Consider the following 23,536-nt stretch of genomic DNA (forward strand, 5'->3'; position numbering starts at 1 on the left):
AACTGATATCATTTCATAAAAAAATTACAAACAATTAAACCTTATTTTAAGGGTTTGAATAAACATATCATTGATCCATCATTTATACTATTTTAAAGCTATACAAGTGTCAAACTATACTTTTTAAAAAAAGACAATCCTTTATTATTAAAGAGCAAAAAGCACCTGGAGACTTTCAGTGATAAGTAATACGTCAGAGGGGAAAAAAAAAAAAAACTCATCTAAAGATAGGCCAGCCTGCTACCACCTTAGGAGAGAGATTTACATAAACTGCTGAAGTGGGACAGAGTGAAGGCAGGAAAAGAGAAGAGGAGAGGAGAGGCTCACTTATGTTTCAAAGATGTGGATCAAAAAGTCAGAATTTTTAAGTTGTTCCTTTGACCTAACCTCATTTATCAGACATTCACATTTACAGAGCCCAGAGTCTGGTAAATTTGTCTAAGACTATTACATATAAAATAAAGCTTAGAATATGCTTATGCATATTACTAACAGATAAGAGGATCAGAGAAAAATTAAAGTGATGCTTTTAAGTTCTTCATCCTAATCCAACATGAAGTTTCAAATTCTTAACACAACCTCCTCTACTTAAATCCAAGGTTGAATGAAAATCCAAACAGCCATATCTGAAACTTCCCAAACATTCAACATCTGCTGATTCTTACAAATCCTTTCCAGTTTTGAATCACAGGATTTTGAAACTAAATTACTAGAAATGTGTTCTATCAATTTTTGCCCTTAAAAATGGTTTCAAAGAACAATTTCAAACACTAAAATATCTCTGCTATAATTTTCTTTTAGTGAAATGTACAAAAAGGCTCTATCACCTCCATCACATAGCCCTATAAACAGACAGATGACAGAGGAATAGGATGTAGAAGAATATGACCAATTTACTCTCACTTGGCTTAAAAGGAGCCCTTCTTTTCTTCCTATAAAGCTGAATAGAGGAGAAGGAAAGAATTTCTGAGAATATTTAATTAGTGTGTACCCACTTCCGATGGTATCTTACAAGAAAAAATAGGGAACCACACAGTAATTTAACAATCAAAGTCAACTTGTTAAACACATATCCTCAATTATATCACCATTACACTAATTCCACATGGTCTCTTAAAAACTAAATCAAACTTCATCTCTGAATTTACCATTGCAACATCATATTTCCAATAAACGTTTAGGGTTTAGGGCTTTGTTTTGTTTCCTTTTTTAATTTTTTTTTTTTTTTTTTTGCTTGCTTAAGACTGATGAGACTACCCTGTGACCACTGATCCACAGCCTGAAGAGTTCCCAAGTTCCAAGACAAAGCATTTGCAACACTGTCCAGGACTGCCCCTTTTAAGTTATTAAGCCCCGTAATGAACATTGTATGCTACATTAAAGAGATGCTTAATTCACATAATTCTAAGCAAACTAAGAAATAAATATGAAAACAAAGGAAGATCATAAAATAAACAAAACCAAAGCAAAAATAACATGTATACCATTGACTAGCATCCCCTCATTTCAATGCTTTGTAGGTGCTAATTAGTTGATCACAAGGCAAAAAAAAAATTATTTTTGGTTTGGCTTTCATTTACTTCATTCTGCTTTATTTTCATTTGGAAACAAGCAGCAAAGTACACAAACCAGAGAATTTAGTCTGAGAATGCTGTTGCATTTTTGTAAGCCCTCTATATCCCAAACCCTAATTTAGACACTATCTCAAGTAAATGAACTATAAAATCATAAAGAGGTTAATGTCTCTATGACCTTTGGATATAAAGCAAATCATTTATTTGAACTGGCTATTTGGACACTTTTGACATTTTCTAGTTTTTATAATATTGGGTGTCATGTAACCAAGAATTACACTCAGAGGATACCCAAAAAACTTCTTTGTCAGAACAAATATTCAATTTTCAGGATGATGGTTACACTTAGGGTCCATTCCATCCCCTCTCCCATAATAAAACCACTCCACCACTCCACTCTGGTTTGGATTTTTCCTTCAATAAATGATAAAATTATGAAGGTAAACATACTAGTAATATTAACAGATATTGATAAAAGGTAGTATTTCTGCTACCATAACTTCTCGAAGAGGATTTCTAACTGGGAAATAAGCTAATAAAACATTCATTTTAAAACTGCTATATTCACTTGAATGTGCCAGGTGCGAGGGCAGGCTCCACAAACACAAAGGCAAATCATAAACGGTGTCTTAAAATAGCTTCCCTGTAAAATGAGAATATTTCCTACCTCCAGAACTAGTTTGAGAATTAGGAGTCAATATTCGTAAAGCACCCAGCATAGTATACTACATCCAATTACAAGCAGCTATTTCACTTTTATTATTATTATGAACCACTCTAAGCTGCTAAGCACAAGCCATGGAGAAACCATTTCTTATAAAAAACTAATTGCTTATTATAAGAAATAAGCAATTTCTTATAATAAAGCTAAGAATCAATGAAAATTAATACGAAAAGTCAGAGAGTAGGAAAATTGAGAAGGAAAGGAAATTTGTACTTTTGAAATACAAAACGTGGCAGGCGTGTTTTTGTTATCTTGTTTGTTTTGCAAGAAGTCATAGGAATGGACAGTGAGCAGTAAAACAAGCACCCCACACATCACTGGTGGGAGCTTTGACTGGAATGTCCTTTGAAGATCAACTTATCAATATCTACAGCAAACAAAAAAATCTTACTCCCTTTGGTCAAGTAATTGTACTCACAGAAATTTGAGCTAAGAAAATAATCCATGATGCCTAAGGAGGAACACTGCAGCAAAAAAAAAAAAAGTTAAAAACAACTACTCTCACGGACTTGGATAAATAAATTATGATATATCTTTGTGATATAATAATACGTCGACACTAAAATGTATTGGTAAGAAAACTAAATGTTAACATAGAAGGTATTTAAACATGTACATATGAAAAAAGGTAAGAATTAAGACTAATGTTAACAGTTAAGTGGTAATGGGATTGTAGATTATTTTATATATTTATTTATCCTTTTCTATTTTCTTTTTTTTTTAATGAAAGATGTTTCATTAAATATCCTTTATTTTTGTAATCAAATAATATTTTTAAAAAATTAAAGCTTCAACTGTTCTTGATTCCAAATTACTATAATTTGCTATTATAGAGTAGCAATCTAACCCAGTGTGATTTCTACGGTCACAGACAGCTATGAGACCTTGTTAGCCTTATATATAATACAAGTATTAAAAAATATCTGAGGTATGCTGACAGTAAATGCCATGCCTGAGGCAGTGAAAATAGAAAAGAACAGCAGAAACGGGTCAATAAATATGAAAGAACAGATAAAAATTTAGAGAAAGATGACATAATTGCAGAAGTACATTGGAAGGACTGACGCTCAATCTGAAGCTCCAATACTTTGGCCACCTGACGTGACTGAAAAACAACAAAGAGACAGATATAACTGCGGAAACACATGTAGAAAAGAGTACTTTCAACAAGTGCCTTTTGTACCTTATTCTAGTTAAAGCTATAGAAATGCTATTTCAAAAGTTATTATAGTTACTATAACAACAGAAGAAACTAAGTGTACAGGGAAAAAGAGAGGAAATAAAAGACACAGAAATTTGGGGAATACTGCTGATAAATTTAAGAACCCAACTGTGGTGCTGGAGAAGATTCCTGAAAGTCCCTTGGACAGCAAGGAGATTAAACCAGTCAATCTTAAGGGAAATTAACCCTGAATAGTCATTGGAAGGACTGACGCTGAAGCCCCAGTATTCTGGTCATCTGATGCGAACAGCCGACTCATTGGAAAAGTCCCTGATGCTAGGAAAGATTGAGGATATAAGGAGAAAGGGGCGTCAAAGGATGAGATGGCTGGATGGCATCACCAATGCAATGAACATGAACTTGGGCAAACTTCAAGACATGGTGAGGGAAAGAGAGGCCTGGTGTGCTGCTGTCCATGGAGTCACAAAGAGTTGGACACGACTGGGTGAGTGAACAACAAGGAAAACCATTTAAGAGAAAAAGAATAAAGATTAGAAGGTACCCATGCTGACTTTTCAAGAACTATATACAAGTCCCCCTTCCTCTCCCCACTGGCCTTGTAAAAATTCAAATCCTCCCACTTAATTTTAAAATTAGTATTTGACATCAACCATAAGTTTAAGTGGGACTTCCCAGGTGGTGCTAGGGGTAAAGAATCTGCCTGCCAATGCAGGAGACGCAAGAAATGCAGGTTCAATCCCTGAGTCAGGAAGATCCCCTGTAGTAAGAAGTGGCAACCACTTCAGTATTCTTGCCTGGAAAAGTCCATAGACAGAGAAGCCTGGCATGCCAGAGTCTGTGGGGCCGCAAAGAGGACTCAACTGAGCACACACACAGTAAGTTTTAAGTATTAGTGACAATCTGCTGCCCCCTGCTGGTCATTCAGATTTACCAAATGAAGCAAGAAAACTATTTCTAATACAACTGAATAAATTGTGCTGCTTTATAAACATTTGCTTTAAAAGAAATACTCCAAAGCCTGACACTCTTCCAATAAGAAATACCTTTCCAAACTCCTTGAACAACTTGAAGGATTATATTTTGAAACCTCTCAGCTGGTTTTGAACTGAGGCTTTCAAATTTTTGTACTCAAAGTATGTCCAAAGAAACCCAATTTTTTTATTATGAAAAGATAATTTTAGCATTCAATTTTAAATTAAAACATAAGAGAAATTCTGAGTTGTAAAATAAGGGCTTTTAAACTTCTAATAAAAGAATGAAGGTGGAGCCATTTTTCTGCCTGAAGGATCAATCGGTATAAAGGCAATCCTGACTTTACCCAGTTTCATGCTCGTCCTTTCACAGCCATTCAAAACCATTATTTAGAGAATGATAGCTATCATTTGAAAAAGTGCTTTAGTCAAAACTTCATATTTGCAGGTTATCTTCTCGCCATTAAGAAGAGAATTCGAAACAAAAAAGAAGCTAGGAAGTATCTGTCTTATTAATTTTTTTTTTTCAAACCATGCTGACCACAAAACTTCAAGATAAGAGTGTAAATTGCAGTAAGCTTTCTGGAAACCACATGACAAAAAGAAGACAAAGCCCAAAAAATGAGCACACCCTTTCACTTCTAGGAATCATCCTAAGACAAAAATCAGAAATGCCAAAAATGTACTTATGTACAAGAAAGAAATATCAAACAACACTAAAGGTAAAGCATGGGGGGAAAATTAAATCTTGAATATCCATACGATAGATTAGTACGAAACCCTAAAAACAGTATTTAAACAGCATTTTTAATATAAGCAGCAAGACTATCACTTGGAAGATTAAAAAAATTAAATATAAATCCTATGGACAGAGGAGCCTGGGGGGCTACAGCCCACGGGGTCGCAAAGAGTCAGACACAACTGAGCAACTAACACACAATATACAATATGATCAGACAAGTAAATACAGAGATCTGTAATACACAAAGAAAAAATTAAAAAATTAAATCTTAAGTGTTTTAATCACCAGATGAAGTTAGAAGATTTTTGTCTTGATATTTAATTTTATAAATTATCTACACTCAGGTACTTTACAAGCAGTCTGGAAAATTCATTGAAACGAAACCCTCCAATATTTCTGCTAGAGAGAAAAAGAACTGACACGGTCATTTCTACTGCAAATAAAAGAAATAACAGACAGGTCCTGATTTTCAGAACAGTATTTCCTTCTCCTTCACTGGCTGCTTCCTTACCACACACATGATGTAGGACAGGATTGCGCCCGAGGAGCCAATAAGCGCACCCACAATGGTCAGCAGATTGTTGTTGAGCAGGAAACCCTCTGCACACAGGGCCCAGCCTGAGTAGCTGTTCAGCACAGTGATGACCACCGGCATGTCGGCACCCCCAATGGCAGCCGTCAGAGTCACACCCTAGGACAAAAACCAGAGTGGAATTCAAAATTCACGCATTGCAAAGGAACCTCTGACACTGAGCACTGTGGTTCATAATCATTCCAGTTTTCCAATTAATATATTTACATGTAAATTCCATGCCTGGGAATGACCCCTATCAGACCAACTCTCCTACAGATATAAAAGTGAAAACACTGAACCATGTTTTCCACCTGCAAAAAAAGATCCCCAAATCCTAAGAGGCACTAACCATGAGCAGGCAGAAATTGGAGAGGGGTCTACACTTGGAAAAAAGTAATAGCACTGAGTTGATGTTACATTTTTTATGACTTTAGCTGATGAGCAGGGAGGGTCCTATTGGTGCCAAGAGAAGCAGCTAAAACTCAAATACAAGCCCAGTCTTATTTGGTTTGAAAATCTGAGGGTACAGTTTTGGGTGACTAAGCAATTACTCACTCCTGTCCCAACTGTCACGTGACACGTTTATTGCTCTGGGGTCTTCTCACTGGATCAATGTTTCGGTCAATAGGAATTTAAAGAGACAAGGGTTTCAGTTCTGTTCACCGGTGCCTGCTGTGTGACAAGCCCTCTAAAATAAAACAAGTGTCAAAGAGACCTTGCCCATTAGTTGCTCTCACACTTGATGGAAGCTCTGCTATCAAGCTAAACAATCATATAAAATGAAGGGACGACAGAAGATGAGATGGTTGGATGGCATCACCAACTTGATGGACATGAGTTTGAGCAAGCTCTGGGAGTTGGTGATGGACAGGGAAGCCTGGCGTGCTGCAGTCCATGGGGTCGCAAAGAGTCGGACACGACTGAGCGACTGAACTAAACTGAAGCCATTACTATATGTCTAACTTTGGGCTAAGCACCATAGATGACTTTTTAAATTTTTAACATAAACTTCGTCATTGAAGAATACACTAAGAGTATACTAGACAAACATGAAGTAATCCATGAACGACACAGAGCTAATACAGCAGCGCCATACACTGCTATAACAGAATGCTAAATTGTGACATACAGACTCACAGAATACTCTATGTACCCACATACTAAATGCAATAATCAGAGAGGAAGAAGAAGACCAACCTACCCTAGGAGGTTTCTCTGAACTCCCCTACTGAACACACAGGGTTTGATAAATGCATTTCACTTTATATGACTATTTGGCTTAATATCAGAGCTTCCAGCAAATGTGAGAGCAACCAATGGGCAGGGTCTCTCTGACACTTGTTTGAGGGCTTGCCACACAGCAGGCACCTGACGAACAGAACTGAAACCCTTGGCTCTTTAAACTCCTATTGACCAACACACTGATCGAGTAAAAAGACCCCAGAGCGATAAAGGTGTCACATGTGACAGTCTGGACAGGAGTGAATAAGTGAAGAGAAGGGGGATTTTATTCTTACACTTTTCTATATTGTTCAAACTCTACGAAGATGAACACATAACAGCATATTAAAACATTTTTATTCCATCAGGGGTCTTGAAGAGACAGAAATAAGGTTAGACTGTAACCTAATAAAATACTTAGTTCCTCATTAAGAACGTGCTTTCCGTCTCTGACCTCTTACCATGACAGCAGAGAGGGCTGACACAGAGCCCAGACAGGTGATGCCAGTGGTGAAGCTGGGGTCCATCATGAAGGGGATGATCCCACCCACGCTACCAGCCAGCAGGCCTGCATTGAGGAGGTGCCTCCCAGGGAGCAGGAGAGGGGCGGACTTCAGGATTCCTAGGGCAGAAGATGGGGCCATCAGAACCTAAGACGTGTCCCAAGAAATCCCCTCAAACAGTCTTAAGTCGTTTAATCATAAGCTACAAGATGTAATATTAGGATAAAAACATACTACTTAAAACAGCACTTCGTATCACCAGCTACTAAAACATGAAAACATATATTAGAGTTCTTACACATACACATTAATGGAGGTGGGAAAAGTACGGCTCAGCTTAACTCTCCTTTGATCACACAAGTTCATTACTCTTTGTCATGGAATCATGAAAAGTGATTTTTCTTCCCCATATGACCAAGACAGAAGTTAAGTGTGGTCTTATTTATTTGAAACTTCAAAACTGAGTCTTAGACCATTCGTTTTTCTGATTCTATCAACTGAGCCCAAGGGAGAAGGGTCCTTGTTTGCTGCTTTTAAAGACAGAACATATCATAGGCATTAAGCCTGTGATTTTTAAGTTTCACGGTGTTCCCCATTTAATTCTAATGACTTGATTACTGAGAGGCAAGACCAGGTTTTTAAACCACAAACCTGTTTTTCCAGAGACTCGTGTTTTCATGAAAACACTGAAAGCAGCTATCAGAGTTTTGTTTTTTTTTTCCTTCCACTTCTATTTTCATGATTGGCTTTAATGGTTGCCAAAGCTGCCACACTAAACCTCTAAAATGTGTATTTGTTTTCAAAGTAAGTACTGTATACTAATCATACAAATTTATTCAATAAGCCTCTCTCTATTCTGGGAAATCTACAAAGTTCATTTCTGTGAATGCTATACAGGCATGTCTAACCAAAAATTATGAAGATGGCATTCTGTTCATATGTATCATCAAATATCAACTAGTCCCTGTAGGCAAATTTCTGTGCACTAGTTTCCTCCATGAGCTGTCTCCAGAAGCCTTGGCTTCAAAGCTTTGTGAGATCTGTAAAGACCAATAAAGAGAAGCATCTTTCTTGAGAAAAAAACCTTCATAGTGTTTCCCAGAGTCATACAAATACTCTTCGCCTAGTAGGTTCTACTACTAAGCCATTTTCTGAAATTGAAATGGACCCCTGAACACCCTAAACAACAGATATTCACCTCCATGTTACACTCGATCACTTACCCTGCAATTTTCCATAGGCAACCAGAGACCCACTGAAGGTCACCCCACCAATGTAAGTACCGAGGTAGGCCACGATCTTGGTAAGGTTGGCTGCTGCATCCGTAGCGAAATGTGGATATTCTATGATGTACTCAGCTATGCACGTAAGCACAGCTGCCAATCCCACTAAACTGTGGAAAGCAGCAACTAACTGAGGTAAATCCGAAATCTGGATGCGTTTCGCAATTGTCAATCCTGTCAGGAAATAAAAGTCAAAGAAAAATTAAAGCATGACAGACCTTTGAGAAATAATCCAATAAAGCCCACAATTAAATATTACTTGGCTACACGAAAGAAGGAAATCTTGTCACTGGAACAACATGAATGGACCTTTAGGGCATTATGCTAAGTGAAATAAGCCAGACAGAGACAGACAAATACCATATGATCTCACTTATATGTGGAATCTAAACAAACAAAGAAGCTCATAGATACAGAGAACAAATTGGTGACTGCCAGAGGCAGGAGGTAAGGGGTGGGAAGAATGGGTGAATGGCATCAAAAGGTACAAACTTCCCAGTATAAAATGAGTAAGTCCTGGGGATGGAATGCACAGCATGCTGACTACAGTTAATAACAAAGCTATATTGCAGATTTGAAAGGTGCCAAGAGAGTAGATCTTAAAAGTCCTCATAAAAGAAAAACAAAATTTATGTATGGTGACAAATGTTATACAGACTTTTTGCAGCGATCATTTTGCAATATATATATGTATATATCAAATCATTATGTTGTATATCTGAAACTAGTATAATATTATATGTCAATTATTCCTCAATTTAAAAAAAGGCAACACTAAGGTTATCTATCACTTTCATTAATAAGTATCTACTTCCTAGGAAAATACTCTCTTACAGGACTATCCAGGCAAGAACATTGGCTTAAATAGCCTTTCATATAGCCGGTTCTTTCAACCACCTCATCAATGCCAACTCCAAAGAACCCAAACACATAACATCAACTTCTCCTTACAAAGTCTGAACACTCCCCTGGACTAATGCTTCTTCAGATTACTTAAAGTTCCAACTAAACCCCTTAAATTCTCCCCACTGCATGAACAGCCTAGGCTCCCTTCCCTATTAGGCATCACTTGCCCCTTAGCACACAAGAAACCCCTAGAATGCAGGCAGCCTAGGTTTTCAGGTGGGCAGAAGGAAGCCAAGTCCAAAGGTAATGAAATGCAAATATCTGAATAGAAAACAACCAAACCAGGAGACTGAAGGAGTTACCTGGCTACAGGTAGATGATACAGAGGACTTGGGCTCATAATATTTGCAAAGACCACATCTAAAGGTTTTCCTGCCATGAACCTACAGCACAAGCATTTTCCTTCAAGTGCCTTTCCAGGGACTGTAAGAAAGTATGCACCGCTTTCCCAGAGAAATAAAACAGGAGACGTAAAGCTAAAGCTGTGCTGCTAAGTCTTCAACCACCAGCCTCCCAGGATAAAAACAGGTGTGTGTGCCTGGATGGGAGGCGAGTTGGGGGGAAAATGGAAACGTGTATGTATGGCCGAGTCCCTTCACTGTTCACCTAACACTACCACAACATTGTTAATTAACTATACACAATACAAAATAAGTTAAAAAATTAATAGATTAGAGAATGCTCCTTTTTCCTATTCTCAAAAAAGATTCATGTAAAAATGGTGTTTCATTTTTCCCTTAACTATTTAGGAAAATTCACTAGTAAAACTATGAACTTTTCTGAAAGAATGCTTTTTTGTTTCAATTTCAATAGATGTAAATCTTTACTATAAATTTTAAAATCTCAGCCTATATCATTCTTGGGAATATATAGTTATAAAATTATGCATAACACTATTTTATTACCTTTAATATAGTTTATCTTTTTATTACCTTTTTAATAGCTGTAGGTCTAAGTCATTACTTTCTTATCCACTGAAATGATATATACAATTATATATGTATAATTATACATATATTTGTATTACTCTTCCCAATCTTAGAATATTGTCGATTTTATACTTAAATAAACCAACTTTAGGTTTTTTAAAAAAAGTGTGTGTGTGTAAATACAGGAGTTTTTACTTATAAATAGGTACGTGGTACACAAGTTTCAAAAAATAAAAATATATACAATATTCTTTATTGTAAGCTTCATCTAGCCAATTGACTTTCACCAAATGCTTTTGTTGATTTTTGCCAAACTCTGGTACCTGCAGCCAACCTAGTGTTTACAACTGATGAATGAGTATAGTTCCCACATGAATGCTGGTTGAGATTTTTGTTTAACAAATAAAATGACAGTGAAACAACGAGGTGCATATAAGAGCTTCACTCACTGTCAACCATGTGAGTGGGAATTCCGCTGAATCTGAAAATAGTTTCCAAATACTAGAAAAATATTCAATTTTTTTGTGCAATTCACAATATAATGGCTACAGACAAAACACACATTTAAGTTTAAACTGCATTAACATTTTCTCCATCACTTTCTTAGGTCTGGACAATCAACAAAACAGTAAATGAATCCCAGATTTGTAGCATTTGTTGACCTATATGGTGTAAATACAAGTGCCATGGCTGATCTGAAGCTACAATGTGAAGGCATTAAATATGGATTCAGGAAAAGATGCACAGAAGCCCATAATTACATAGTATTTCTACCACACAGACATAAGACACATGGATAATCTCAAAAGTGGAGATAATACTGCTACTGCTGCTAAGTCACTTCAGTCGTGTCCGACTCTGTGCGACCCCAGAGACAGCAGCCCACCAGGCTCCCCCGTCCCTGGGATTCTCCAGGCAAGAACACTGGAGTGGGTTGCCATTTCTTTCTCCAATGCATGAAAGTGAAAAGTGAAAGTGAAGTCGCTCAGTCGTGTCCGCCTCTTTGCAACCCCATGGACTGCAGCCTACCAGGCTCCTCCATCCATGGGATTTTCCAGGCAAAAGTACTGGAGTGGGGTGCCATCGCCTTCTCCGGGAGATAATAAAAGCTAGTTAATTCATTAGAAAGTCATGAGTATTCAGGATTATTACCTTTGTTTCTAATTCATTTAGTTTTAAGTTTATATAATTTAATTTTTTATAATGGCTGTGCTAACAACCAGTTCAAAAGATTCCTGAAAATTTAACAATCAACCACAACACACCACTGAATAAAATTAAAACAGTGGTTTTTCTGCTGGCACATGTTTTCCGTGTTTTTAACACGTCTGAAGGCGGATCGTCTGCTGTTATTTAAACCCAGCAGAATAAAACATGAGCCTACAGACAGTACACACATACAAGTATTCTAATCTCCTGTTGTATTATCAGCTAAAGGAACAGTCAGTAAAGGAAAACAAGAACTGAGTAAAGGCACTTCTTAGCCCACTTTTGTGACACAGTTCATATTACTCGATGTTTTAAAATGTTTATTTCTGAATGACAATTATAATACCAACTGTGATGACTTTTGCCAAAATATTTACTGAAGCAACTTCCATAATAGGCAACTTAATTCCTTTATCAATATAGGCTTCAAACAGATACATATATATTCAGAAACTGAAGTGCAAGTAAAAGTTCTTACTCCTAACAACATATTCCTAAATCTCTGAGCCTAACTGCCTTCAGGTATTCAAAGGGCATGCGTTTATATAAAGGCAGAACCCACAAGTGCTTACCAATGGTACCGCCCAAAGCCATTGCTCCAGACATCTGAGCTAACAATTCTGGACATGGTTTTAGGCCTCCGAGGGTGGCTGCCAAGCCTCCAGCCACCCCAATCATGCCCAGGGCATTGCCAAGACGTGCAGTCCCCTGGGTGGAAAGCCCGGCCAGGGCACCAACACAGCAAAGACCGGAGCCCAGGTACATAATCTTTTCAAAGGAAAAGGAGGAAACAGAGAGAGAAGTTATCAAAAACTTTCAGTCCATCAGCTTAAAAACAACTTCAAGGAAACATGATTCTCTAAAGACATTTCTAAGGACAATTTTAAAGTCAGACAATTTTAAAGTTAAAAGAGCCAATATGATCTATTCTTTTAATATTTCAATATATATTCCTATCCATTGGGGATATTAACATACTAAATACTTTAAATTGTACTTGCAATTAAACCATTTACGTACACTGATTTCTTCTGGACTTGATAGCATACAAATGCATATAAAAGTATGCATTTAAATTTAAATGGAGTTATTATGGGATCTAGACGTGACCCACTGTTATAAGGGAGCCAACCCCGTGAGGCTGTAAGTGCCAGAGACCATGCTATATACGCTGCATAAGTTATAACCCAGTCTCATGAGAGTCACAGGAGGAGAGAATCATCATCCTCATTTTATAAAAGAAAATCAATGCATAAAGAGGCTACATAATTTTTCTAAGGGCAAATGATCATTAAATAGCAAATCTGGGATGCTGACATAAATCTCCCTGACTCACTGCTCTAACTCTTCTCAAAGACTGTGTTCATTCAACAAATACGTGTTACAAACAGCAGAAACTAAGGGAGACATGATTTTTCAGCTGTCAGAGAGGCTGCACTCTAAAATAGTCATTGAAAAGAAAGGTATGACTGAGTTCAGAACAAAGCTGAATCTCTATTATAAATTATATTTAGATACGGAACTTTCCAAAGTTCAACTTGATTATTTCTGTTTTCCTACTCAGCATTCATTTAAAAATTTTCTTTTTTAAATGCGCTGGCATAACATCTGCCAGATCCATAGAGGAAATAAATAAATAGGAAAAGGACTGACAGTATTTTAACAAAAAATTTTCAAGTTCTTAACTGATTATTTCACTGTATCCCCACAACAATCCAGCTAGGTACATAAAAAGGACACTTATAACCTTCTTGACTCTTTTTACATGTGGAAAAATGTAGGGACAAACAGATAAAGCCATATTTGCAGAGTTAGCGGGCAAAACTGCCTCTAGAATCCAGGGTCCTGATTCTTAAGAGGATGAGAATGTTCTATTTGATCAAGATGCTTCAAGAGTTACTGTCGTATTTGATTAGTGGAATTAGAAGTTTGGTAATGGTAATCTCACCAGGACGAAGACATAGTACCAAAAAAAAGCTTTCAAAAGAGATTCTCACCTGTTCAATGTTATAACCACTGTAGAGGGAGGCTAAATATCCCCCAACAAAGGTACCAGCAGGAAGCAGATACAGGTAATTATACTCCGGAGGGTCAGTGGGACGCTTGAACATGTCCAGCATTCTCTGAGTCACCAGAAAGCCACCTTATCAAAGTAAACATAAAACAAAAAGAGGTATCTTAAGCAACATAATTTTTAAAGCGCTACAATTTTTCTATGTTAAGCATACCTTTATCATCTAGGAATAACTACCATTTTAAGTTAATATTTTAAAACCTCAAAATTAGAAGTTATTCTATCATTCCAGCCAGTTACATTGAAGGGGGAACCCTAGAGACATTCAGGAAGAAAATCTGCTATCAGAGCACAGAACCAACTATTTCCACATGACTAGAAATAAACAAGGTATTCAAATAGCTCAGGAAAGTAAAAGATCAAAAGGCCAGTATTTTTTTTCTTATAGGTTATTCTATTTGTTAAACCCTAGAATAAGTGGTTTTAAAAAATACCATGTCAGCAAGTACTAGGTCTGCTGGACACATTAAAGAATTTTTAGCTACAAAACAGCATCAAATGGGTTTCATACACAAGTCATGTGCTAGGCTTTCAGTTTTCAGGAACATGGGACAGGATAAGGCAAAAGGCTAAAGTTTTATCTAAAATTATACTTATTTAAAGATGCTATGGTGATAGATCTGCTGCTGCTACTGCTGCTAAGTCACTTCAGTCATGGCCGACTATGGTGATAGATCTAACTCAGCTTAATTCAAAACTATGCATGCAATAACCTTCCAGTTAACCTGAAGCAAGACATCATTTTATTTGTTTTGGAGCACTCAGGGGTAGGGGTGGCTCTTTTATCAAATAGTTTCTAAAAATTAGCAATGGGCAAAAATAACCAATTCCCCTTCACATAGAGCATTTATAATCTGAGTGAAACATTTTTTAAAAGGCATGATTAAATTCTTAAAATCAGAATGTTTATTTTATATATTTAATATATATATTGTAACAAATATATATCATTTTATATTTGTTTCTCGTATCTCCACCAAAAACAGCACTCTGGGTTCTTTCCCCGTCCTCGTACCTGCAATGTTGACTGAGGATATGAACGTGGCAAGAGCAGCAAGGCCCTGAGAAGTTGTGGAAGGATACAAGTGTCCTCCCATCAGCACCAACCCACCGACTGCAGTCAACCCTGGGAAGAAAGCACGCACGTGGTAAACAGAAACAATCACGCTGCCAAAGCAAATGTCATCGGGGACAAACCTCACAAGCACACGCACCATGAAGGAGAAAGCTCCCACACACATTCTCACTGAAGTACTTTCGTGGGCAAAAAGTTGACACAACATTCTCTCTTTTTGCATAAGAATTTTAACCTTAAACTTTCTAGCTCTGTTCCCCTGATAAAGATATAAAGCAATGATGTTATTAGATGACATTACTTGTGGTGAAAAGGGACCTCTGCTGGATACGAAGCATCCGAACTGGAAAATGCTATACATGAACTAAATATGACGGTGAGAGCCACAGCTTTGGGCTTTCCTGAGTAGAGTACTTCTTGGAATTGGATTTGTTCCCGGTGGAGATTTCCTGGTGGCTCAGACGGTAAAGAATCCGCCTGCAGTGTGGGAGACCTGGGTTCGATTCCTAGGTTGGGAAGATCCCCTGGAGAAGGGAATGACAACCCACTCCAGTATTCTTGCCTGGAGAATTCCATGGACAGAGGATCCTGGCGGGCTACAGTCCATGGGGTTGCAAAGAGTTGGACACGACTGAGTGACTTTCACCTCACTGGTGGAGATCCTGAAAGCTACGTACGCTTGTGGCAAGAGATGCTCACCAGGGCCATGAGGTTTCCTAGCCAGCAGCTCCCATATCTGTCCAATGTGGGTCTCATTCCTCAGATCTGAGCCATCGCTAGGGACCACAGAGAACAGTCTTGGGAAGAGCCGTGTGCACTACTGCATGAACCATCATGCTCCTGTGAAACACTGCTTCTCTTTAAAGGAAATCATAAATGAAAGAAGAAACAGTGGCTCTGCCCTGCTTGAAATGGGGGCAGCCCAAAGGCTTGACACACTTCCCTGGCTTCTTACTTCCAAACCCCACCCCTCCACCTCTGGGAGCCCAAGTCACCACAACCACCACCACGATGCCAAGCCCTACAATTTGGAAACACAGACTTTATCAACCTCATGGAAAGCACTGTGTGAGTTGAACAAGCCCTTGAAAACCTAAGATGAGGGAAAACAAGAGGGGAACAAACCTGAGATTGCATTAGTCACAGACATTAGCGGTGAGTGGAGAGCAGGAGTCACTCCCCAGACAGTATGGTAGCCCACAATGCCAGCCAAGCCGAAGGTGGTCACCATCTGGGAAAAGGCTAAATTGGGAGCCGCGATGCCCAAACCTAGTATCCCAGTGAGACCTGGAGAAACAGAAAAGAGTGTGAGCTCACATCCAGTTCTCTCAGGAGGATTAAAAGCACACGCACACCCACACACAAACATGTGGCATAGTCAAGGCTTTAAAATTCCACACCCTTGCAAATGAGTTTTTTTTTTAAAGACATTTCCTTATTGGGAAGGGAGGTAAAAGTGAGTTAAAGGTATTGTGAGCAAAACTCAACTTCCTGACCACCACCACCATCCCCTAAAATAAATTGTAAACATCTAGTAAAATTTATGAGTCACCTTAATAATAATTTGCACATTTTCCTCTGCATAACTTGTCCTCTTCTCTGCTTTAACTTTCATTGACGATGCCACATGTGTTTATACAAGTGTTTTTATTCCAGAATTATAGGCCTATAAAGGATCTACCAAAGCATTTGCTACTTGGGCAAGACACAACCTTTATAAGACAGACTTTGGGGAGGCCCACTTCATGTCACTCTCAGATTTGGCTGGGAAGAGGGATTTTAAAAGATTAGGAAGGGTTTCATTCACTCCAGCACCTCCCCAAAACATATGGCTTCCACCCACCCGGGACAGAAGTTTTGCAATAGCTCCTGAATCTGGACTGGACTGCTGGCCAGGGCAGTCAGCTCCAGCCTCAATACCAAGTCAGCAAACAGGATTTTACAAAGAAAAAGGGAAAAAAATACAAATTAAATTAAGAATGTGCAGAATACAAACACTCAGCTCTCAACATACATCTTTAATTATCACCTTTCCTAACAGCAAACATGTGGATGGCTGTTCTGCAACAGAAGAAAGGGTTACCTAGCGGTCAGTGAAAACCAAATCATAATGGATGACCAGGATGCTGGAATTTAACTTCCTTGAATAAGGTACGTTTTCCCCTTGATATGGACTATTTCTTTACAAGTGGCAAAGCTGAAACATTAGCAACTGACAAGTTACTTTAAATTATTCAGTAAGACTGTAGTTTTAAATTTTTTTTGTTTATTGGACACCCCACATGACATAGTTCCCCATGATCTTAGCTCCCCAAGCAGGGACTGAACCAGTGTTCCCTTCAGTATAAGTGTGGAGTCTTAACCATTGGACCCCTAGGGAAGTTTATGCAGTTTTATTTCCCTACCCACATATAAGACTTCCAGGGCTCCCATGAATGGCCTGTTAACCATCTGGAGGGAGAGTAAGATAGAATATTGTTTTGAGCTTCAGTTAAACATCAGAGAATCTGTGCAGGGTTATATTTAAGGATATGTTTTCTTAAGCCAGGCTGCCTGGTTCAAATTCTGGCTCTACTGCTTGCTAGCTGTGTGATCTTAGGTAACTTATTTAACCTCTCTGTGCTCCAGTATTCTCTGTAACATTATTAATCCTTTCTGTCTTCATCTAGAAAAAGAAAATAATAATATCCCGAATTCACTGAGTTCTTATAAGGAATAAATGAGCTAAGGCATGTGAAGTGTTTAGCATGATGCCCTAGCACTCACTAAATGCCCACATTAGTTATGAAGCAGTAAGTTCTCATCACCTGCAATCAACTGTGTTGGCCATCTAAGATAGAAACTCCTCAGCTGAAGGTTTCTTATTAACTATTTAATAAACTAAAGTCTTTTCATTTGACATTCATTAATGTCAAATATACTACATTCAGTCTCTATGATAAAGGAAAAAGAAAAACAGAAAAAAAAAAGGAAAAAAAGCAAATCACATTTTTTGAAGAAAGCTAGTAAAATAGATTCTAACATATGGTAGAAGTGTTCAAGAAAAACACTTGGCTTTATTATAAAGGAGGAACTTTTAGGGTACAAAAAAATAAATAGAAGGCCATCCCTTTATTCACTAGGATATGCCACTGTCACATCTATTAAAACGCAATAAACTTTGACTCAATAAACATAAGAGAAACCTAGAAAAATAAATCATTGTTATATCTCACTACATTTCCTTATGAATCCCAAAGAGAAATGGAAATTTACAACCTACTGACCATACTCTCCTTGTACAACACAATTATATGGTTCCTTCTTTTTAATAAGTAAGTGCAAGTAGGGACACTGCTCCATCTATTCATAATATTCACAACTAAAGGCTTTCTCAGTCATTTTGCTGAAACTTGCTCTTTATTCAAGGAAAGTTACATATTTAGCTTAAAACATCTGGCCTCACATGGGAATTTGGAGAATGCTGAGGCTACAAGAATTCTGTGTGCTTGGTACCAGTCTTTAATTCTTTATAGTTTGCTTTTGTTTGTATTTTGGCTCTCACAGATCTAAACATTTTTAACTCATTCTATGAGACAGAAACCAACTTAAAATCAACTTTCCATATTTCAAGTTCTAACAATTCATAGCCAGAATGAATATTTATCACTATTTTATGACAATTCTTTAGTGTCTTCATGAAGATTAACTGGAAAATGAAGAATCTATGTTAAACTATAAAGAAAGAGATAAAAACTGAATTTTTTTTACTAGATGAATAACTTACTGTTTATTCTTAAAAGCAAATATTTGGTCCCCCCATCTTACCCAGAGATGCAGATAATCACAAGTGATGTTTTATAAACCACAAAAAATAAATCAATAACCACATTTAGATGAACTTTATAACAACACAATCTGACATACATCATTACTCTTTATATTTGGTATATATATATAAAAACATTAAAAATTATATTTTAAATGTTTTTTATAAAAGAAAAGTATTAACCACCTATGTATTATTTCTCACTTGTTCATTCCAGCATTTACCCCCGTGCCTGCTCTCTGAGAGTGGACAATGCAGTCTCCAAGTCCACAGAGGTGGGACTGGTGACATGTCACATGTGAAAACTGCTTCTAACAAGGTCAAGTCCTGAGAATCCAATGAATGACAACTGCATTTCATTTACTAACTTTGACAGTGAATACATTACTCACATAATACAGTCATAATTCAAAGAAGTCTAAATCTTCATAAAAGGAACCCTTACCTGCTGTATAGACAGAAGCCGATGTCATCGTCTTCCTGAAGGGCGTGATAGTAGCTGCTTTTTCAGCCTCCAGCTCTGCCACTGTCTTCTGTTTTACTGGGGCACCTTGAGGAATATTTTTCGGTGTGGGAGCAGGGAAAATCACTTGGCCATCCTAACAGAAATTAGAAGAACAGTACTTTTTAAACCATCCAGCATTCAGTCAATTCAGTGTTGCAGAAAAACTCTTTGAAAAACAATTTTAAATAAATATAGAAGTTCATATAATTTATAACATCACTTTATATAAATATATAACATGTGCATGCATGTTAAGTCACTTCCATCAGTCATGTCCGACTCTCTGTGACCCTACGGACTACAGCCCACCAGGCTCCGCTGTCCATGGGATTCTCCAGGCAAAGTGGGTTGCCATGCCCTCCTCCAGAGGATCTTCCTGACCCAGGGATTGAACCCACTTCTCTTATGTCTCCTGTATCGGCAGGTAGGTTCTTTACCATTAGCACTACATACATGTACGTAAATATATAATGGCTGTGTACGAAAACACACATAGATGTACAAGAACATATAAGGAAGAAAACAGAACTTAAAAGAAGATAGGTGGGGGAATGTTTCATTTTTACTTTATTCAGTTTTGGGGGTTTTGTTTGTTTTCTGTTTTTCAAAAGCAATACATATTTTAGGTGCTGCTGCTGCTAAGTCGCTTCAGTCATGTCCGACTCTGTGAGACCCTATAGATGGCAGCCCACCAGGCTCCCCTGTTCCTGGGATTCTCCAGGCAATAACACTGGAGTGGGTTGCCATTTCCTTCTCCAATGCATGAAAGTGAAAAGTGAAAGCAAAGTCGTTCAGTCGTGTCCGACTCTTAGCGACCCCATGGACTGCAGCCCACCAGGCTCCTCCGCCCATGGGATTTTCCAAGCAAGAGTACTGGAGTGGGGTGCCATTGCCTTCTCCTATTTTTTTAGGTGAGTCACATGTATATCTGCAATATTTTTCTTTAAGTTGTTCTGGATTTTTAAATAATTTTTATTGGCATAAACCCAACACATTGCTATAGGATTCTTCCATAAACAAAAATCCTAGAACAAATGCAAAATGAAAACACAGGAAGGAATAGATCTCTTTACTCACCTTCATCACTACGGTTCCTCTAATGACGTGACCCATTGTACCAAAGTCAAAGTCATCTTTCACTTCAAAGTAAAAATTATCTTTGTCTGGGCTGATGGCCTTCAGAAGCTTGGTGATGTTGTTGGAATACAGGGTGCTGGCCTGAGTGGCCATTCGGCTGGGAAGGTCTGTGTAGCCTATGTGAGTAATTCCCTAAATGAATAAAAATACAGTCAGAAAGGTCTATTACTAAACGCTCACATTCTTTCCAGGACAATTCTCAGCCAAGGCTAAGTTTTGAAATTATACATCTTTATATACACATGAACACATATTTCAAAAAGAGCTTTAAATGTGACTACTTTTAATTTTAGAAAATTTCCAGCCTCAGTTTCTCTCAATATTTAAAGCAACAAACACCCTCTCACAAATCACTAAAAGATGAAGGATCAGGATCATAGCAAGAGGAAGCTCTGAGCTATACCTTATGAACATAAAGTTCTCCTGGCTTGGTAGTTTCAAAATTTCCGCCAGCCTCAGCAGCTAAATCCACAACAACTGAACCTTCCTTCATGGACTCAATCATTTCTTTATTAAACAAAATGGGAGCTTTTTTACCTAGTAAAACCAAAGAAAACAGAAAACAGTATAAAGCATATGATGAGTTTTTAAAACTCTATATTCTAATTATTATGGTAGTCTCTGAATACTCACAAATTGAACCCTTTCAAGAAACCCCTTAAAGCTCATAACAAAGGTAAGGCTGGTCACCTAAGGAAGAAATGGGATGAGCATGAGCCGCAAAGCCAGTGGGCAGGAAGGACCCACTGAACTAGCAAACAATACTTGCCATCTGCTAACCACAGAAACCTCAACTAGCACTGCTCTTTCCAGCTGGTTTACACCCAGCTCCACTTGTGAGAAAAAAAAAAATCAACATTTTGCCTATTTTTTGTAAATGCATAATAAACAAGCTAGTAAGGAAACTGTGTGCATGCAAATTGGACAGTTCATAAACATCACAAATGTCAAGGGAATATTCAGTAGTAATCTATGAATTCCAACATAGTATTTCCAGTCATCTGAACCGATGTCACCAGATTTTCCCACATACTATATTGTGCTGTGCGTGCCAAGTCGCCTCAGTCATGTCCAACTCTTTGTGACGCCATGGACTGTAGCCCGCCAGGCTCCTCTGTCCAAGGGGTTTCTCCAGGCAAGTATATTGGAGTGGGTTGCCCTCCTCCAGGTGATCTTCCCAACCCAAGGATCGAACCCCACATCTCTTATGTCTCCTGCGTTGGCAGACAGGTTCTTTACTACTAGCACCACTTGGGAACCTTAATTTAATACAGGATAACTTCGAGAAGAGACAGAGGAGTACCATGATATGGAAATAACAGAATACCAGAACTCCAAAAAATCTTAGAAATCACCCATACATTTTTATTCCCACTCAATGAAAGTATTTATTCTGTACCTCTGTTGAGTCGAGTTCCATGACTGGTGCTGGGAATTTACTGGTAGATAAACAGAAAAGATCCGTGTTCTCACGGAGCATACTCTTCACGAGGTATTTCACACTTTAAATTATATACTAATTCTTACATAGAGGATAAAGCACCGAACACAAGGATTTTTCAAGCTAACATACATCCATCAGTATGTTCAACAGGGGCTCCCATGGTGGGTATAATATCTTGTTCAAGTTTCACAAAACAATGTAAATATCTAAGCCAAAAGAAAAAGGGCATGAACTTGTGAGACTGACTATCGGAAAGCAGAGAGCTAATAGGCTAATTATTTCTTCTTCTGAAAGTTTTCAACTCTGAGTGAATTTTAGTAAAAACACTGTCAATTTTATAAATGGAAATCAACTAAAAGTAAAATTTTCATTATAATAATCTGTTTTTCAGACTATTTGACTGGAATACATGTGATTTGAAAAAGAAAAATAACCTTTCTTTGTAGCACATGTGAAAAAAACAGCTATAAAGATACAAGTGGTTGTACCTCCTTTCTCAATGCAAACTTAACACTTCCAAGATCAAGCCCAACTCCTAAGTCTCCTGTGACTGAAGGCCTTTCTCCCCCAGCTGAAGCACTCTGCCTAGCATTCCTTCTCATTACTGCTCCAGTGGTCTGTCTGCTCCAACCATACTGGTTTGTTAGGGAAGATCTGGGGCTCTCTTCTGAGTCCCCGTGGAAAGGAGCAAGAATGCGGAGGTCTTTGCTTCCCTGATAGCTCAGTTGGTAAAGAATCCGCCTGCAATGCAGGACACCTCCTGTTCGGTTCCTGGGTTGGGATGATCCCCTAGAGAAGGGATAGGCTACCCACTCCAGTATTCTTGGGCTTCCCTGGTGGCTCAGATGGTAAAGAATCTGCCTGCAATGCAGGAGACCTGGGTTCAACCCCTGGGTTGGGAAGATCCCCTGGAGAAGAGAAAGGCTACCCATTCCAGTATTCTGGCCTGGAGAAGTCCATGGGGGTCGCAAAGAGTCAGGCACGACGGAACGAATTTCACTTCACTTTCCCAAAGGCAACTCCCAGAAGTCCTGGTGGCTTCACTACTTCTTAAAATTCTCTGGAATTTTGAATTCCTTTCCTCTAGGCTCCCACGCTACAGTCCAATGGGAATCTGGGGATACAAACCACACACATCTGAGGACTCTCCAAAATAAAGGTCATGCTGCTCAGTTCTGCAGTTATTTAAAGCTATGGGTGACAGAGTTGCTTCCACATAAGGGAGCAGATTTAAAGGGGTAAATTTGACTGTCGTCACTACTCACTTCTAGTGCCTCATCTCTACTAAGCCCCATCTAACAGAGCCTCATCTCTATTAACCAGACTCATGTTTGTCACAGTTTTTCCTCCCACCTGTCTTGTGCCCTCTGGTCTTAGGCTGACATGCCTTAAACTACTCTTTTGGCTATAACCAATTTAGATACAGGTCTACCCCCTTTGACTTCTAACTGCACCGACTTTACAACCATTGACCTCACAAATTTGATTTGGCATCTAACTAACATCTCCTGCCCCCAAAATTCTGAATTCCTTCTTCCTTCTGAGATAACTATAGCTACAGCTCAGACCCTGGATCTGTAATGCTGCCCACTTTATAAGATGTCAAGTGGCCAAAACCATTTAGGCTCCCTAGAAAACATCTAATGTACCACCTATTTCTCTTCTTTGATTTTA

The 23,536-nt window shown here is 38.2% G+C and overlaps 1 protein-coding gene across 3 annotated transcripts in view; it reads right to left on the bottom strand.

Annotated features, from left to right (window-relative positions):
- Positions 1 to 23,536, bottom strand: part of NNT (nicotinamide nucleotide transhydrogenase) — a 92,180-nt gene that overhangs the window by 26,236 nt on the left and 42,408 nt on the right. For all 3 annotated transcript variants that reach the window (XM_027520555.1, XM_027520557.1, XM_027520558.1), the window contains exons 8-17: positions 20,822 to 20,955; positions 20,359 to 20,550; positions 19,222 to 19,375; positions 16,094 to 16,255; positions 14,909 to 15,019; positions 13,817 to 13,962; positions 12,392 to 12,587; positions 8,716 to 8,949; positions 7,451 to 7,611; positions 5,706 to 5,885 (exon numbers count right to left, since the gene is read on the bottom strand). In XM_027520555.1, coding sequence (XP_027376356.1) covers positions 5,706 to 5,885; positions 7,451 to 7,611; positions 8,716 to 8,949; positions 12,392 to 12,587; positions 13,817 to 13,962; positions 14,909 to 15,019; positions 16,094 to 16,255; positions 19,222 to 19,375; positions 20,359 to 20,550; positions 20,822 to 20,955 — 1,670 coding nt within the window. The remainder of the gene's footprint in view (positions 1 to 5,705; positions 5,886 to 7,450; positions 7,612 to 8,715; positions 8,950 to 12,391; positions 12,588 to 13,816; positions 13,963 to 14,908; positions 15,020 to 16,093; positions 16,256 to 19,221; positions 19,376 to 20,358; positions 20,551 to 20,821; positions 20,956 to 23,536) is intronic.

This window comes from Bos indicus x Bos taurus, chromosome 20 (assembly GCF_003369695.1).
Source record: "Bos indicus x Bos taurus breed Angus x Brahman F1 hybrid chromosome 20, Bos_hybrid_MaternalHap_v2.0, whole genome shotgun sequence".
Taxonomy (NCBI): Eukaryota; Metazoa; Chordata; class Mammalia; order Artiodactyla; family Bovidae; genus Bos; species Bos indicus x Bos taurus.